The sequence below is a fragment of the Schistocerca nitens genome, chromosome 1 (genome assembly GCF_023898315.1).
Source record: "Schistocerca nitens isolate TAMUIC-IGC-003100 chromosome 1, iqSchNite1.1, whole genome shotgun sequence".
In the NCBI taxonomy this organism is placed as follows: Eukaryota; Metazoa; Arthropoda; class Insecta; order Orthoptera; family Acrididae; genus Schistocerca; species Schistocerca nitens.
In genome coordinates this window covers 419,967,438-419,985,291 of record NC_064614.1, presented here as the reverse complement: position 1 = coordinate 419,985,291, position 17,854 = coordinate 419,967,438, and the positions used below count along the sequence as shown (strand labels likewise).

Here is a 17,854-nt window from a genome sequence, read left to right as displayed (position 1 = left end):
TCACGATAGGCATCGCCTAGTGACTGTGTGTGACAGGAGAAAGGATGCCTTCATCTTGTAAGCAGCGAAGTTCCACCTGGAGCCTGTTTCAGAGAGCAAAGGGGTCCAGGCGGACCTTAAGAAAACGAGGAACAGCAGAGGAAGAAGTTGAACATGCACAGTGAAACCCTTCACCTCCGGTGTGGAGGATGAGAACAATGTTTCGTATTTACTGAGCAACAGGGCGAGGAGAGTAATGGATGATGGAATTGATACCGCGTCCTGCACTGATAAACCCGGATGACCAAAAATGTCCACACCCAGAAGGTTAGTAGTGCTGGGGGATCTGACCACCAAAAACTGAGCAGTGAAGGAACGACTGTTGTAAGAGATTTGTGTGGAAAAAAACGCCATCGACTGATATAGAGTGATTACTGAAACTACTCAAGGCGTGAGTGTACAGGGATAAAGCTGGTAAGCCCAAGCTTTGGTATGTGGCACCATCCAGAATAGAAACAGACGATGCCGTGTCAATTTGGAAGACCACCGGAATATGCGTGACCTCCAAGATAAGGAGAAAACGGGTACGCGACTGGGGAACAATGGAAAATACTCTGCTTTCAATGGAGTGCGAGGCGTCCAGGTCCTGAGGTGACAATTCCCGATGAGCCTGTGCGTCCGTAGGAAGCGTGGCATCTACGCTATGTTTCTGTGAAGCCTGATACACCACGGTGATGTGGCCCGCTCAGTTGCAAGCTGTGCATTTTGCTCGCTGGTTGGGACACTCCGACCGTTGGTGAGTCCGGAAACAGCCTGGACAGGAGGGAAGCCGGGAGAAAGACTTCCTGTCATGGGATGGACCGGCAGATTGATGAGACTCCTGCTTGGCGCTAGGCAACTGGTGAGCCGTGAAAACAGCTGGAGACGTGGTGGTTGTAGCTGGTGGGGCTGTTTAAACGCACGAATGATCAGCAGACAGGTGTCAAGGGAAGGTCCTGTAACTTCAAAATATCAGCCTGAAGACCCTTGTCTGGTGCGTGAAAGACCACCATATCATGAATCAATGAAGAGGCACAAGACCGCTTGCAGGCAACGTTGGCACACCAGAATTTACAATTGCGGGAGAGACCCTGGAGCGTCATAATCCATTCCCGATAAGTCTTACCTGATGACTTGCAACAAGAGAAGGAAGTCTGACAGGGGGAGGTGATGTGTATTTGTGTGTCGAAGTACTCAAAAAGGCTGCCCATAATATGGGTAAATGAATGATGGCAAGTACACTGCTCAGGGTTCAGTTGTTGAATTTAACGATACACCTGTGGATCGACTGCTGCTAAAAAGAAAGCCCAAATTCGATTTTCGTCGTGGATACCATGTGCCAATAAAAGTTGTTCCCACCGTTCTACATAATTTGACCATAGTTCAACAGACCTGTTGAAAACTGGAAATATCGGTGGAGCCACGTGCGAAGTGTTCAATTTACCTGTAATGGAATCTACTTTTTAAGCTACCTCTTGCAACTCTGTTGAGTGAGAGCAATCTTCTGATCTTGTGAGCGCTGCCTGAATCTGCTGTACAGTTTCCACCAAGAACTGAAGAAGTTCCTCTGAGGAGGCCATTCTGTTTGAAAATGAAAGTTTTACTCTTGTCGCCAGTAACTGTTGTGTCCTGCGGTCAGCAGGAAAAAGAACTAGCAATCAATTTGAACACACTTTATTATAATTAAAGAACAAAATGCCTTCTTGGCATATACTAAGTTTTAAATGCAAGAACAACAAGAAAATCCACAACTCTTGTGACAAACCAAATAAGGAAACAAGACGATGGAGGAAAATTACTGACCAACATCTACTCTGCGCAATACAAAATACAACGTGCTACTACAATGCTACAGTGAGTGAATACATTGCTAGGGCCAGCATAAGTACTGGCCAGAGCTGTTCCTAGCAGTTGGTAAACACTGCTGGTATGACGGTCTAGGCGTGCTTATAAAGCTCGGTCGGCGGAGTGGTACATCAGTCATATGAGTTCCGGTTGGTGGAACACTGTCACATGTTGTCTGGCGAAGTAGTTCCGTGTTGATTTGGAAAGTCTGTTATTTTTTCTGTCCACTGGCGATGTTTCTCTGCGCGCTGCTGGGTTAACAACCCATCTTGCGTGTCAGTTCTGCGGGCCCTCTAACAATAAGAGACCACTATGACTCAATTTTTCTTAGCTGCCAACATTTTAGTATAAGCAGCAGCCTTTACTTTTCAAAGAAGCCTTGTGAAGTCATAAAAGAACTTTTTGAATTAGCTATTTACCTATAGGCTGATGACAACTCTGGGTTGCACAGGTAGTAAGAAGACACACATGACTAAAATAAAATTATACATAACACATGACTAAAATAAAATTATACATAACACTGCATTATCAAACTTTTAAAAAAAAAAAAAAAAAATACATCCTTGTAGCATGAGTCGCATGATAACATTGGTGGTACCTGACCATAGATTTGGAAATTGCACTCCTTTTCTTATCAGTAATACTGCAGTTTTAAATGTGCTTGTATTTGGATTGGCATATCCCTGCTTCCAGGTAGGTTTTTATGCTTTATTAGGCTTATCATGGTAATTCATCATAGTACTTCTAAGAGAACACATGGTAAATCGTTGAGGTTATGTAGGATGATACCATGATGAAGCTACAAACTCGCAGGGATGATGAAGAAGGGTAAATGCATCAATTTGAGAAAAGGGACCTTGGTCTGGAAACAACCAAGTTGAAAGTTATACTTGTTCACTAGAATAGATGGTTTCACAGTAACAAAGATGAACAAGCAGTCATAACTCTTAAGGTAAACACTTCAGAGCCCATGTTTACTGGACTTTTTTCTTATTCTTGTCGAAATTACTTCCTACCAAAATATAGAAAGCAGAGATCTACTGTCAGAAAGATCAGAATGATTTTCACTTATAACTTTAGACTCTGTCATTTCCAGACCAGAGACCCTTACTTTAAATTGATACATTTACCCACCTGCACCATCCCTGAAAGTTTGTAACATCATCACAGAAACACCCTGTATAAACTTTATCAGTGCAGAGATTATTATGCATCAGTTGTTGTCAGTGTGGGATTTATTTTACACAACATGTTTCGGGACTATATTATCAAGTTCTATAAAACAAAGATAACACTATGTTCTCATTACTACAAATACTACACATGTGTAATAGAAATCTGTGTACATTGCTGTGTAGTATTAGGTACGTTAAATTAATATGGCATTAGGCACAGAATTATCTCATCAATTGGTGAGGTTATTAAACAACAAATAAGTTAAAATTGCTTTCTGGGCAGATAATTAAGTGGATCAAGGCTGAAACGTAAGATTACCAAGAGGAGAAAACTTGATCTAAAAAGTGGGAATATACGAAATAAAATGTCAATATTGTGAGATGAGTCAAATAGGAAGAAACTTTAGAATAAGATCCAAAGAACATAATAAAGAGAATGGTTCATCACCAGTAATCAAGCACAGTAAGAGTGAGCAGCTTTTTTTTGGAAGCATCATGAACAGCTTGAATGTATTACATTCAGAGGCAAAAAGTTGGTTGCTGTTAGATGTAGAGGAAGTAGAAATTTTTGCACTTTAAAAGATGGATGTTATACCATTGCATATTATGCTGTCTCAGTTCTCGGTGCAAGCATTATCAATATAAGTGCAAGATTATTTTCAGAGTTTTCTATGACGTGATTCCTACACATTCACCGATTTTATTGTTGACAGCAGCATCGTTGATGGATCTGATATATATATGTAACAAGATATTACAGTCTTTGGTACGTGATGGACAGTTGACTTTCATTTGTAAACAGAGCTCTGTGAGAGTGCTACACACCACCGTGAGATGTGTAAGAAAGTGTTTTATATGTTTGATAATGCATATTCGCTACTTGCTCATTATTTGTGACTGTGCCTAATGACATTAATATTAAGGTGTGTAATGTGGACAGATTTCCATTACTTGTTGTTAGTAGGTGTAGTAATGATTTATGTTTTCCTTGTTTTATAGAACTTAATAATGGAATAATGTAGTTCTGAAATGTGATAAATAAATTACACATTTCCAAAAATTGGTGCATAATAATCTCTGTACTGATTCTGTGATACAAATGTACAGTGGCTTCATAAGAGATAATATATAAACTTTGTTTTGATGTTTCATAATCTTGCTTTTGTCAGTTAAATATTTAAGGTGTAATATGGAATCACTCATTTGCTTGGAAAATGTTGGAAGACCTGGCAATCATTGGCTTTTATACCAGAATGCCAGATTTTTCAATTTGTAATTTTTATAACCTAAGCAGTTAGAGAGCTAATGTAGTTTGTGAGAAAAAAGTTATTTTGCTTATGTATCTCGGAAATGTTATAAATTAAAAATTTTAAAGCACAGTTGTGTTTGCGAGACAAAAAATTTCAATTGTAATTATGGTAGCAGCAAGTTTCACTACATTTTGAAATCCATAAAATGTAGTTCATTTTAATGGATTTGCATCTAGTCATTCATACAGTTACCATATAAATACTTCCAAGAATATGTAGGTAGTACATGGTGTTCCAGGATGTGATTTTAGGAAGTGTTAGTGTAGTCTAATTTGAATAAAAAAATTTCAATTTTTCCGTCTCGGAGTACATTATACCAGCTAAATAATGTCTTCTTCTTCATCTACTCACTGTTCATTTTCACATTGAGATGAGGTATGTCTGCTGGGTTCTGCACCAGTATGACACAGTTTAGTGAAAATAGGAGTAATTATTCTTGAATGTGGTACTCTAGAATTAGAAAATTATCTACTATACCCCCTAAAACCAGCAGCAGTGTTTACCCCCCTAAAATATTTACTATTCCTCGTGAAACATCCTGCTTTCCTTAGACAATGATGATCCCAGTATGTAGAGAAACAGTATTCCTTAAAAGCAAAGCAACAGAACTTGTTTCACAAGAAATTAAAAGGGGGAGAGAGAACTTATTAGACCAATCAACATCCTTTCTGAGGTGGACAACTTATTCACAAAAGTTTACATTATATAACCGAAAGAATAAGGAAAAAAGGTCAATAGATTTGCTTTTCATCAAAATCACAGTGTCATATTCTTCATTTCTCATAGGTATGAGTTCACATTTCAGCATGATGTTGTTTTTGTTGTTGTTGTCATCATCATCATCATCTACTGTCTGAAAATTGGTTTGATGCGGCTCTCCACATTACTCTATCCTGTGCAAGCCTCTTCATATCTGAATAACTATTACAACCTACATCCATTTGAATGTGCTTCTTGTATTCGTCTCTTGGTTCCCCTCTACATCCCCCCCCCCCCTTTTCCCACCAGTACTAAACTAATGAATCCTTGATGTCTCAGAATGTGTTCTATCAATGGATTCCTTCTTATAGGCAAGTTGTGCCACATGTTTCTTTTGGCCCCAATTTTATTCAGTACCTCTTCATTAGTAACATGATATACCCATCTAATCAGCAACAGTCTCCTGTAGCACTACATTTGAAAAGCTTCTATTCTCTTCTTGTCTGAACTGCTTATTGTCCATGTTTCACTTCCATACAAGGCTACACTCCAGACAAATACCTTCAGAAAAGACTTCCATATACATAAACCTCTATTCTGTGTTAACAAATTTCTCTTCTCCAGAAAGCTTTTCTTACCATTGCCAACCTGTATTCTATATCCTCTCAACTACATTCCATTACACATGTTTTACTTTTGTCGATATTCAAGACACTGGCAGCCATGGCTTACTAAACCAATAATTTGGTAATATTCACATCTGTTAGTATCTTGCTTTTATTGCAATTGGTATTGTTACATTCTTCTTGAAGTCTGAGGGTATTTCGCCTGTCTAGTACATCTGGCACACCAGATAGAATAGTTCAGTCATGACTGGCACTCCCTGGGATATCACTAGAGTTCTGAGGAAATGTCATGTATTCCAGGGGCCTTGTTTCAACTTAGGTCTTACAGTGCTCTCTCAGAGTCTTCTTGCAGTATTGTATCTCCCATCTCATCTTTCTCTTTCTATAATGTTGCCTTCACGTTCAGTTTCTTTGTGCAGCACCTTAATATACTCATTGCAGTTTTCCATTCTTTGCTAATACTTGTTTTCCATCTGAGTGCTTGATATTCATACAGCTGCTTCACTTTTCTCAAAGGCCACTTTAATTTTTATATAGGTGGTATCTATCTTTCTCTTTGTTATAAATGCTTCTATAGCCTTCATTTGCCCCCTAGCCATTCCTGCTTTGCCATTTTCCAGATTCTGTCAGTCTCATTTTTAGACGTTCATATTCCCTTTTGCTTGCTTCATTTGTCGCATTTTTGAATCTTCACCTTATATCAACTAAATTCAATATTTCCTGTGATATGAAAGTATTTCTATGAGGCCTTGTCTATTTGATCATCCGCTTCCTACAAGAGAGGGTGTTTCAAAAGAAAGTTTATCTTTGAAGAACTCTCTGTGCATGCATAGCAAATCGGAGGAGAGTGGGTGGGTTTGTTCATCGCTTGCTTGGCCTTTAGAAATTCAGTCAATATGGAGCACTTTTTGGGAGTGGATCATGCGTTTTGTATGCGAGAATTTTATAAAAACAGTGATTCGGCAACTAGCAAGGAGAAAATTTTGCAGTAACTGTGGATTGCACAATATAAATGATGCTTCAAGTGTTCCTCATATCCGGTAATGGATCAAAACATTTGAGGAGACCATTCAACACTGGCCAAACCAAATTTGAGACAACCAAGGTCATCAAGATCAGGCAAATCCATAGAGAGTGTAAATCGGTTTGTTCGTGACCTTATCCTCTCCATTCATAAGTGTGCAATTTCTTTAAATGTGCCTAGATCATCACTGCACCAAGTTCTGCAGAAAGACCTTAAACTGCACCCTTACAGAATCCAATTGGTGCAAGAATTAAAGCCTCAGGATGCCCAACATAGGCTGCGGTTTGTTAATGATGTGACTGAGTGGTCTTCATTTAATAACACCCTGTTTTCTGATGAGGCTAATTTTCACCTTAACAGTCACATCAATAATTGAAATTGCCACTACTGGAGTGCAACGAATCCTGAACAGAAGTGTGAGAAACCCCTTCATTCGCCAAAAGTTACCGTATGGGCTGTGATGTTGGCTCAAAGAATAATTGGCCCTTACTTTCTCAAGGATGAGAGCAGTCGTGCAGTTACAGTGAATTCAGAACATTATGTGAAGATGCTGAATGGATTTTTGGTGTCTGAATTGCAAAACTTTCCCAATTATTACCAAAGGACATTGCTTCAGCACGACAGAGTGATAGCACACATGTCCAAAGCATCTATACTGCAAGTTCATGAAACTTTCTCTGGCAAATTGATCTTCAGGAGGGTAGACATAAATTGGCCCCCATGCAGTCCAGATTTAAGCCCCAAGGATTTTTTTCTTATGGAGATATGTCGAGTGTAGAGTGTATGTCAATAATCTGACATCTCTGGAGCAACAGAAAGAAAATATCCGCAGTGAAGTGGCAGTCATCAATGTATCTGCATGCGAAGTTGTCATGGGAAATTTTGTTCATCGATTACATTAGTGCCATAGGGGTGCTGGATTGCATTTAAACGACATTATTATTTTTAAGAAGTATATTACTAAACTGTATATTTCAGTAATAAATAAAGGTTTTGTCAATAGACTTTAACCTCCATTTTATTCTGACACATCAAATATAGACTTTCTTTAGAGACATCTCGTATTTCATCCAACTATATGGCTACATTCCAAATGGATATCTCCAGAAAATATCTCCTGGCATGTAAATCTATATTCAGTGTTCACAAATTTCTGTTCTTCAAAAACATTGCCAGTCTACATTTCATATCCTCTCTACTTCGACATCATCATTTATTTTGCGGCCTAAACAGCAAACGTCATCTACTATTTTTAGTGTCTCATTTCCTAAGTTAATTCCCTCAGCATCACCTAATTTAATTCAACTACAGTACATTGTCCTTGTCTTACTTTTGCTAATGTTCATCTTATATCTCCTTTCAAGATACTGCTCTTTGAAGTCCTTTGCTGTATCTGAGAGATTTACATCAGCGGCAGAACCCAAATTTGTTATTTCTTCTCCCTCAACTTCAATTTGTACTCTAAATTTTTCATTGGTTTCCTTTACTGCTTGCTCAGTTCTTCTAAATCATGTATACATGCAGTAGCTACCTTTTTGTTGCCCTTGTCTGCACATCAGTCTCTCCCCTACATGGTGAGTAGCAGTTTATCCATTTCGTAATATAGTTGTTATTTCAGTCTGGATATTCCATTGTTCACAATAAAAGTGCCATACTTAAAATATTGCTATGCTCAGTGGTTTGTGTGGTTGCAATGCAGAGGACCCTGGTTCGATTCTCAGTATTGCCAGGATTCTTCCTTGGAGGAAGTACTGAAACGGGATACACTCACCTCTTAATGCTAATTGAGGGGCTACGTGAGTGAAAAGTAACACCTCCAAGTTCTAGAAAACTGACAATGGTCAGGAGAGTTGTATGCTGATCCCCCCCACCTCTCCACCCCATTCCCCTATACTGCATCAAAATGACACCATTGGATGATGTGGTGGTCAGTCAGTCCTGAACTGTCTGGACTAGGATGTGGAGCTTAACTTTGCTTACTTGAAATATAGGAACTATCCTCATATGGTTATTTTTATGTTGTGAATATTTTTTTTTGTATGACATAAATTTTGATTCACATATTTCATTATATTTTTAAATTTGCAGTTGCTGTGTCAAGGGATCAAATCCAGTCGTGGGGGACAGGGTTCTTGTGGAAGCATCATACAACCCTAATATGCCATTTAAGTGGAATGCAACCAGAATCCAAGTCCTGCCAATGTCTACAGCAAACAGTACTCAGCGGCCCCAGAACAAGCAGGGTTTCACTACTGCTCCTAACCAGAATACTTACAATGCAGTCCCTCCACCAGGTTAGAACACATATTTATTGTTACTGTTAAAGACCATATAATACTTTAAAATAACTTTGTCAAATATGTTTTTATAAACAGTGTTTTGTAAAATATTTGACAGTGTAATTCAGGCCTATAGATGACAATGAACCATTTTGTTTTGTTATGTTTACATGTATAGATTGTATTTGTTTAACTGTAGTTGCTTCATTTTTTAGTTTTGTTTGCTATTCATTTCAATGGCTTTTATTGGTTAGTATTTGACATTCACTTCCACCTACATATTGATGTACAAAAGATATGGCTCTTAGGTTAACTTGTAACAAGTGGATTAAATAAGTAAATAAACTGTGGTTTTAGCATCAGACACAAAGTACTTTCGCATATTTTAGAAAGAAGAGTCTGATATAGCATGGAGGGGCGATGTGTATGCTAGCTCTAAAGCTTCCGAAATGAATAAAAATTTGAAATGGGCATCTTTAAAGGTTTCTACATTATAAGAGATGAATCAGAAACACAGTTAATTAGTAACGGGAATAATGGCATCCTAGAAGTAATACAGGATAAGATGTATAAATTTATTTGAGGTAGGAAGAAAAGAAAGACAACCTGAGGTGATAGTATTTCAGTTGAAATTGTCAAAACTAGGTGAAATCTAATACAAAAGGAACTTTTAAAATTACTTAAGATATGTTTATGAAGGAATACATTTCCTCAAAACAAGAACAAGAACATGGTATTCATGTTTCACAAAAAAGGAGATACGGACAATTGAAAAATCTGTAGACCTGTAAATAGGTTTACCAACTGTCGTGCTTTTTCCGGACCCCCAGCTTTTTGATGCTTTTTTTTTTAATGTCAAGCCAGATTTTTTATATATAATTCTGGCTCTTTGGTAATGAGGTCACATTTCATCATCTGACAAATTTCAGTGTAGCATAACTTGACTTTATATTTCTGCATGAGGTTCGCTATCATTGTTGTAATCATTGGAGAAATGTTGCTACTGTAGCTGATGTATATGATATCTTGATTCGAGATATTGTAGTTTGTCAAGCACTTTCTCAATATTTTCATAATCAAAGTATACGATATCATGATTCAAGATACTGTAATTTGTGTAGCACTGTTCTGATATTTTCATATTCTGAAACAAAAGCTTCTTAGTTAATTTCTGATTTGAAGTTTGTCATCTTCTATGTCTGAATACCTAGATAGCTGAAAAAGGCAATGCAAGTTCTCAGATAATTAAAAGCAAAATAGCAATGTTTTTTTATTTGCACAAAATTAAAGTGAAGCTAAATGTGCAGTGTGTGATAGTTATATTAATACGGGATAAAGGGTGCCATGGATGGAAATGCCATGTGGCGATAGCCTCCCATTGGGTAGACCGGTCGTCTGGTGCAAGTGTTTAGAGTTGACTCCACTGCGATGACTTGCATGTCGATGGGGATGAAATGATGATAATAAGGACAACACAGCACCCAGTCCCTGAGCGGAGAAAATCTCTGACCCAGTCGGGAATCGAACCCAAGCCGTTATGTACGATATTCCGTCGCGCTGACCACTCAGCTACCAGGGGCGGACAGGTGCCATGGATTTGGAAAGACTACTGAAAAAAACATAAAAGGATGGTACAGACCAGCTCCACTTGGCTTAACGCTTGATTTCGTACAACATTGTTTTCCACCATCATGGCTTAAAGCTTGATTTCATACAACCCAGTTTTCCACCATCATTCGCACAAATCAATGGATTGTACAAGCATATTAATTAAACTATTTCCAAAATATGATAGTACTCAAAATTTGTCTTGTGAAAGAACTAAAACGGAAGCCATTGTAAATAATGTCGTTTCACCTCACACTGTAAATATTTTTGTCAAAACTTTGAATGACAGATTGCCTGGTGACAGATACAAGTAATCATGGTGTATTGAAAATATACCCAATTATAAATCAGTATTTTGATTATGAAAACAGTGAAACATGGTATTAAAACAAAGGTCTTTGACGTATAAAATTGTCCAAATGAAACTTCATAAAGTATTGCCTATTATATTGCAGATAGTTTGCTAAAGCATATCTTGCTAAATATAAATGCACTGCTTTTGTTCATAACAATGCAAATGTTAACTTTCGTGGTCTTACACAGAGTGGAGAATAACGTGTATTCTGCTCTCAAGCATAAGTTATATGAAAGCATAACAGGAGTTGTATACTCTACACATTTATTACGTAATACCTTACAACATAAACTGATTCTCTACCTTTCAATATAGAATCTTTTGTAATGAAAGTGTTTAATATTTTTCATGTGTATGCAGTATACACGGAGGAATTGAAATATTTCTACTAATTTGTGGATAAATTACCAAACAGCTGCTAAATCATTCCAGGACCAGATGGCTACCATTGTATTCAGCAATAGAAATGATTCTGCAGTTGTACCCAGCACTGAAATCTTACTCCCTCTCTCAGGGTAGGAAATCTAAGCTAACAACAATTAGAAATTTTCTGCAGAACGACTTTTCGGAACAGAATCTTCTGTTTCTCTTCTCTACCATGCTCACTTTTCGTTGCAATATGAAGTCTGTTGAAAAGGAAAACAATTCTATCATAGAAGTGCTTGTTGTTGTTGTTGTTGTTGTGGTCTTCAGTCCTGAGACTGGTTTGATGCAGCTCTCCATGCTACTCTATCCTGTGCAATCTTCTTCATCTCCCAGTACCTACTGCAGCCTACATCCTTCTGAATCTGCTTTGTGTATTCATCTCTTGGTCTCCCTCTACGATTTTTACCCTCCACACTGCCCTCCAATGCTAAATTTGTGATCCCTTGATGCCTCAAAACATGTCCTACCAACCGATCCCTTCTTCTAGTCAAGTTGTGCCACAAACTTCTCTTCTCCCCAATCCTATTCAATACCTCATCATTAGTTACGTGATCTACCCACCTTATCTTCAGGATTCTTCTGTAGCACCACATTTCGAAAGCTTCTATTCTCTTCTTGTGCAAACTATTTACCGTCCATGTTTCACTTCCATACATGGCTACACTCCATACAAATACTTTCAGAAACGACTTCCTGACACTTAAATCTATACCCGATGTTAACAAATTTCTCTTCTTCAGACACGATTTCCTTGCCATTGCCAGTCTACATTTTATATCCTCTCTACTTCGACCATCATCAGTTATTTTACTCCCTAAATAGCAAAACTCCTTTACTACTTTAAGTGTCTCATTTCCTAAACTAATTCCCTCAGCATCACCCGATTTAATTTGACTACATTCCATTATCCTCGTTTTGCTTTTGTTGATGTTCATCTTATATCCTCCTTTCAAGACACTGTCCATTCCGTTCAACTGCTCTTCCAAGTCCTTTGCTGTCTCTGACAGAATTACAATGTCATCGGCAAACCTCAAAGTTTTTACTTCTTCTCCATGAATTTTAATACCTACTCCGAATTTTTCTTTTGTTTCCTTTACTGCTTGCTCAATATACAGATTGAATAACATCGGGGAGAGGCTACAACCCTGTCTCACTCCTTTCCCAACCACTGCTTCCCTTTCATGCCCCTCGACTCTTATAACTGCCATCTGGTTTCTGTACAAATTGTAAATAGCCTTTCGCTCCCTGTATTTTACCCCTGCCACCTTCAGAATTTGAAAGAGAGTATTCCAGTTAACATTGTCAAAAGCTTTCTCTAAGTCTACAAATGCTAGAAACGTAGGTTTGCCTTTTCTTAATCTTTCTTCTAAGATAAGTCTTAAGGTTAGTATTGCCTCACGTGTTCCAACATTTCTACGGAATCCAAACTGATCTTCCCCGAGGTCTGCTTCTACCAGTTTTTCCATTCGTCTGTAAAGAATTCGCGTTAGTATTTTGCAGCTGTGACTTATTAAACTGATAGTTCGGTAATTTTCACATCTGTCAACACCTGCTTTCTTTGGAATTGGAATTATTATATTCTTCTTGAAGTCTGAAGGTATTTCGCCTATCTCATACATCTTGCTCACCAGATGGTAGAGTTTTGTCAGGACTGGCTCTCCCAAGGCCATCAGTAGTTCTAATGGAATGTTGTCTACTCCCGGGGCCTTGTTTCGACTCAGGTCTTTCAGTGCTATGACGAACTCTTCACGCAGTATCTTATCTCCCATTTCGTCTTCGTCTAAATCCTCTTCCATTTCCATAATATTGTCCTCAAGTACATCACCCTTGAATAAACCCTCTATATACTCCTTCCACCTTCTTTTCTTAGAACCGGGTTGCCATCTGAGCTCTTGATATTCATACAAGTGGTTCTCTTCTCTCCAAAGGTCTCTTTAATTTTCCCGTAGGCAGTATCTATCTTACCCCTAGTGGGACAAGCCTCTATATCCTTACATTTGTCCTCTAGCCATCCCTGCTTAGCCATTTTGCACTTCCTGTCGATCTCATTTTTGAGACGTTTATATTCCTTTTTGCCTGCTTCATTCACTGCATTTTTATATTTTCTCCTTTCATCAATTAAATTCAATATTTCTTCTGTTACCCAAGGATTTCTATTAGCCCTCGCCTTTTTACCTACTTGATCATCTGCTGCCTTCACTACTTCATCCCTCAGAGCTACCCATTCTTCTTCTACTGTATTTCTTGCCCCCATTCCTGTTAATTGTTCCCTTATGCTCTCCCTGAAACTCTCTACAACCTCTGGTTCTTTCAGTTTATCCAGGTCCCATCTCCTTAAATTCCCACCTTTTTGCAGTTTCTTCAGTTTCAATCTGCAGTTCATAACCAAGAGATTGTGGTCAGAATCCACATCTGCCCCTGGAAATGTCTTACAATTTAAAACCTGGTTCCTAAATCTCTGTCTTACCATTATATAATCTATCTGATACCTTTTAGTATCTCCAGGATTCTTCCAGGTATACAACCTTCTTTTATGATTCTTGAACCAAGTGTTAGCTATGATTAAGTTATGCTCTGTGCAAAATTCTACAAGGCGGCTTCCTCTTCCATTTCTTCCCCCCAATCCATATTCACCTACTATGTTTCCTTCTCTCCCTTTTCCTACTGACGAATTCCAGTCACCCATGACTATTAAATTTTCGTCTCCCTTCACTACCTGAATAATTTCTTTTATCTCATCATACATTTCTTCAATTTCTTCATCATCTGCAGAGCATAGAAGTGCTTAACTTATTATAAACTATTTTAATTTCTCTGAAAAACAGTCTTGAGAATAATTTCATCTCTCTCAAAGTCAATCCTTGAATACCTTTTTAGAAGCTGGCTTGGAAAAAAAGTGCCAGGCATATGTGACAAATGTATCTACTTTACATTAAACTTGCACTGAATACCTAGAAAAATTGATACAGCCAATGGAATAATTTAAGTGCTCCAAGTGGCTTAAACTCAAAGAGTTGAAGGACCTTTGTTTTGTGGACATTCTTTCATGTACTTATAAACTAAAAGTGTGAAAACAGATGATTCAAAATATTTGATCAGTACAGCAACATCAAGAATTGTGCACAATCTATATGCCGGACAAAAACTCTAAACTACACCAACAATGGTGTTCTTTGTTTAAAAAGTGTCAAAATGAAACGTTTTTTGAAATTTCGAAAATTTGCCAATTTTTCCTTGCAATTCCTGGTAACAATGTGTCTACTGAATCCATATTTCCTCTCATAATTGCTCAGTGGACAAAAGAGATGAACCATTTGTTGACAGATTCAGTCAAAGTAATGTTACTGGTCAAGTGCAATTTAAAGGATATGTCTTGTGAGGAATTTTATAGCTACATGCTTCAAGATAATAATTTACCTCTTCTCTCAGCATATATTCTTTTGAAAAATACATTTTCAAAGGATACATCACTGAAAAATACTGAAAATAACTTCAAGGTTATTGTATTGTGTTTGTAACAATTAAATACCATTGTTTAACAGTAGTATTATTTTCTACTCATTTTGAGATTAGAGCATGTTTATAACCCCACTATGTAAAATATAAACAATTTATTGGTGCAAAAAATAGACTGTCAGGCTTTTTCCAAAAATGTCAGGCTTTTATAAAGCAGTGTCCTACTTTTGATAATTTTGAGTTTGTAACACTACCTATAAGTCTCCTTTCTGAAATGTAAAAGAGATTTATTAAAGTTAACACAAACCTCATAAAAAAAGGAGTTCAGTCAGCCAAGGGACAAGCTTGCTTTGGAGATAGGTATTGATAAATGGAATCTTCAAGCCTTAACAGATTATAGAATGAAGCAGCAACTATGAATCATCACTTTCTGCGGACTTATATATACAGGGTGTCCCAGGAGGAGTGGGCAGTTTCAAGAGATATTACAGGAATGATTAGTTGAAGCAGAAAAACTGCATAGACACACAGAATGTAACTAAATTTCACTTTACAGATGCTGAGTGGGGTCCAGGACAGTTAAGTTTTCCATAGGAACTCATGTCTAGAAACATGCTGTTTTCCTACTACACACAAAATATCACAACACACATTCAAATCTCCTGCATTTTTGGGCTCACTGACTGGGGTACTATGTACGCCATTCAGTGATCACCTGATGTCCAGTGCTCAGTACATGTTTGTTTACATGCCATTCAATTGAGTTTGAGATTTTCCCCAATAGGTTCATGCCTGCTGTTGTGCTTGTGGTCTTTGTTCATACTGTACCATTGTACATACCCACATAGGTTTGTAACTGCTGTTGTGGATGTGGTCTTTGTTCATACTGTGCAGTAGTAATCATTTTTTATTGTATAGAATGCAAGATGTACATAATAGTGTGTTTGTGTTGACCTTGATGAACTACATGTTTGCAGAATACACTGACCTGATGTTATTGTATAGTGAAACTCGGTGCATTGGGAGGAGTACTTGTCGTTTGTATGCCGAGCATTTTCCACACTGCCAGACACCTTCACACTCCCTATTTGCTATGATGTATCAATGGGCCTCGGAGACAGATACATTCACCACTAGCAGGGCCACCTCATGCTCCATGGTGGTCCCGCATATCCGGATTTAAAGAGGCTGTGCTCCATGCAATGGAAGAGGATGCACAATGGGTACCATAAATGTAGCAGGTGGAGTGAATGTGTATCACCACAGTGTCTGGCATGTTCTGCATGAGCAGCAGCTACACCTTATACCACCTCCATAAGATACAGGCAATGCAGCTACAGGATTTTGCATCATGAGCCCATTTCTGCAGGAAGTTCTTGCACCATTGTGTGGATGATCATGACTTCCAACAGTGGATTCTTTTTACTAATGAAGTCAAGTTGTCTAGGAAACGTGTTCTCAGTTCCCACAACAGTCGTATGTGGGCTGATGAAAACACACATCCTATGTGCCCATCTGAACATATGAGCAAGGTTCATGGATGGGCTTTTGATTGGTTCATATCCTCTTTCACCAGATCTCAAGAGTGCCGCATACTTTGATGGCTTACTGCATGGGATTTTGGAACATGTGGCAGTGCATGTGCAGCAAAACATTTGGTTACGACACAATGGCACACCATCTCATTTTTCATGTGCAGTCTGAGATCATCTGGACCAATAATTTTTGCAACAGTGGATAGGTAGTGGTGACCCAGTTGCTTGGTCTGCATGTTCTCCCAACTTGGTTCTGCTAGATTACTACCTGTGCGGTCACATGAAATCCTTGATTTACGATACACCTGTGGCATCCAAGGAAAACCTACTGGCACTGGTTATGACTGTGGCAGATGCTAGGAGACAAAAGATTGCTGATCGTGTGTACTGGAACATGGTACGGAGGAACCATATCTGTGTTGTCATCAGTGGTTGTCATATATATAGAGCCCTGCTTGTAAGTGGAGTGACAAGCAGGAGGAGCCAAAGAGCAGTATGGTGTAGTAGTATTTTGCGTTTAGCAGGAAAACAGTACATTTCCAGACGTGAGTTCATATGCTAAACTTGATCATCTTGGTCCCCACTGCAAGTCCTCAAAGTCTGTAAACAGGGTGTATATGCTCCGGGAAAACCCCGGGAATCTTTTTGGCCTGGAGAAAACCGGGGAAAACCCAAGAATTCTTTCAGAATTTTGGGAATTTTTCGTTGTTTTAGTTTTTGTAGTTTGGACTGGTAAGAACCAGTACACCAACAAAGAATTTTACTTTAGCCCACTACTGCAATAATAATGTTGTAGCAATAAAACATAAACTAGGGAAAAAAATAAAGCTTAAGTTGCAAAGGAAATGTGCCATTTACAACAACAAAACTCAGTGCACACACAAACGTCTGCCAACATCAAAATGTGTCAAAGGCTTTAGGATGAAGACTATGCAATACTTCATAACAACAACTGCTTCCGATAGACATGACATCACAACGGTTTATATTACAGCTCGCGTCACGTAAGACGATGCTTCTGCACATAGAGGCAGAGCAGTGAAGGGATGAGAACTGCACTTGCGGGGCAGCAGAGAGCGGGCAAATAAGGTCCACATTGACGACAACAGGTTCATTTGCCTACGGTACATCGTATTACGTTCAAATCTATGAGGGGAGTAGTAAATATTCAAACCAATTTTGATCAGTCGTCATGCAAGAAATATTAATTCATGACATTGCATCCACTGCTCCACAGATTTACTCTGCATGACGTCAGGAGGTGAGAACAGCTCACACAATTTTGTGAAAACTTGAAGTACAATTTTTTCTCAAAATGACAATTATATTGAAACTGCTTGCAATAATTATCATTTATTGCCATTTGAACTTACTACAAGTAAGAATTTAATACACAACAAAATTAACTTAAAGCATAAACTGAAACCATTACATTTGCTTGACAACTGCTTCTACTCAATAGAATTTTTAAAAATGTGTATTAGGTGCACGTGTT

The 17,854-nt window shown here is 38.2% G+C and overlaps 1 protein-coding gene across 2 annotated transcripts in view; it reads left to right on the top strand.

Annotated features, from left to right (window-relative positions):
• The window catches only part of LOC126250230 (cell division cycle and apoptosis regulator protein 1-like), a 259,454-nt gene that overhangs the window by 82,673 nt on the left and 158,927 nt on the right, over positions 1 to 17,854 (top strand). For both annotated transcript variants that reach the window (XM_049951541.1, XM_049951542.1), the window contains exon 6: positions 8,789 to 8,994. In XM_049951541.1, the coding sequence (XP_049807498.1) occupies positions 8,789 to 8,994 (206 nt within the window). The remainder of the gene's footprint in view (positions 1 to 8,788; positions 8,995 to 17,854) is intronic.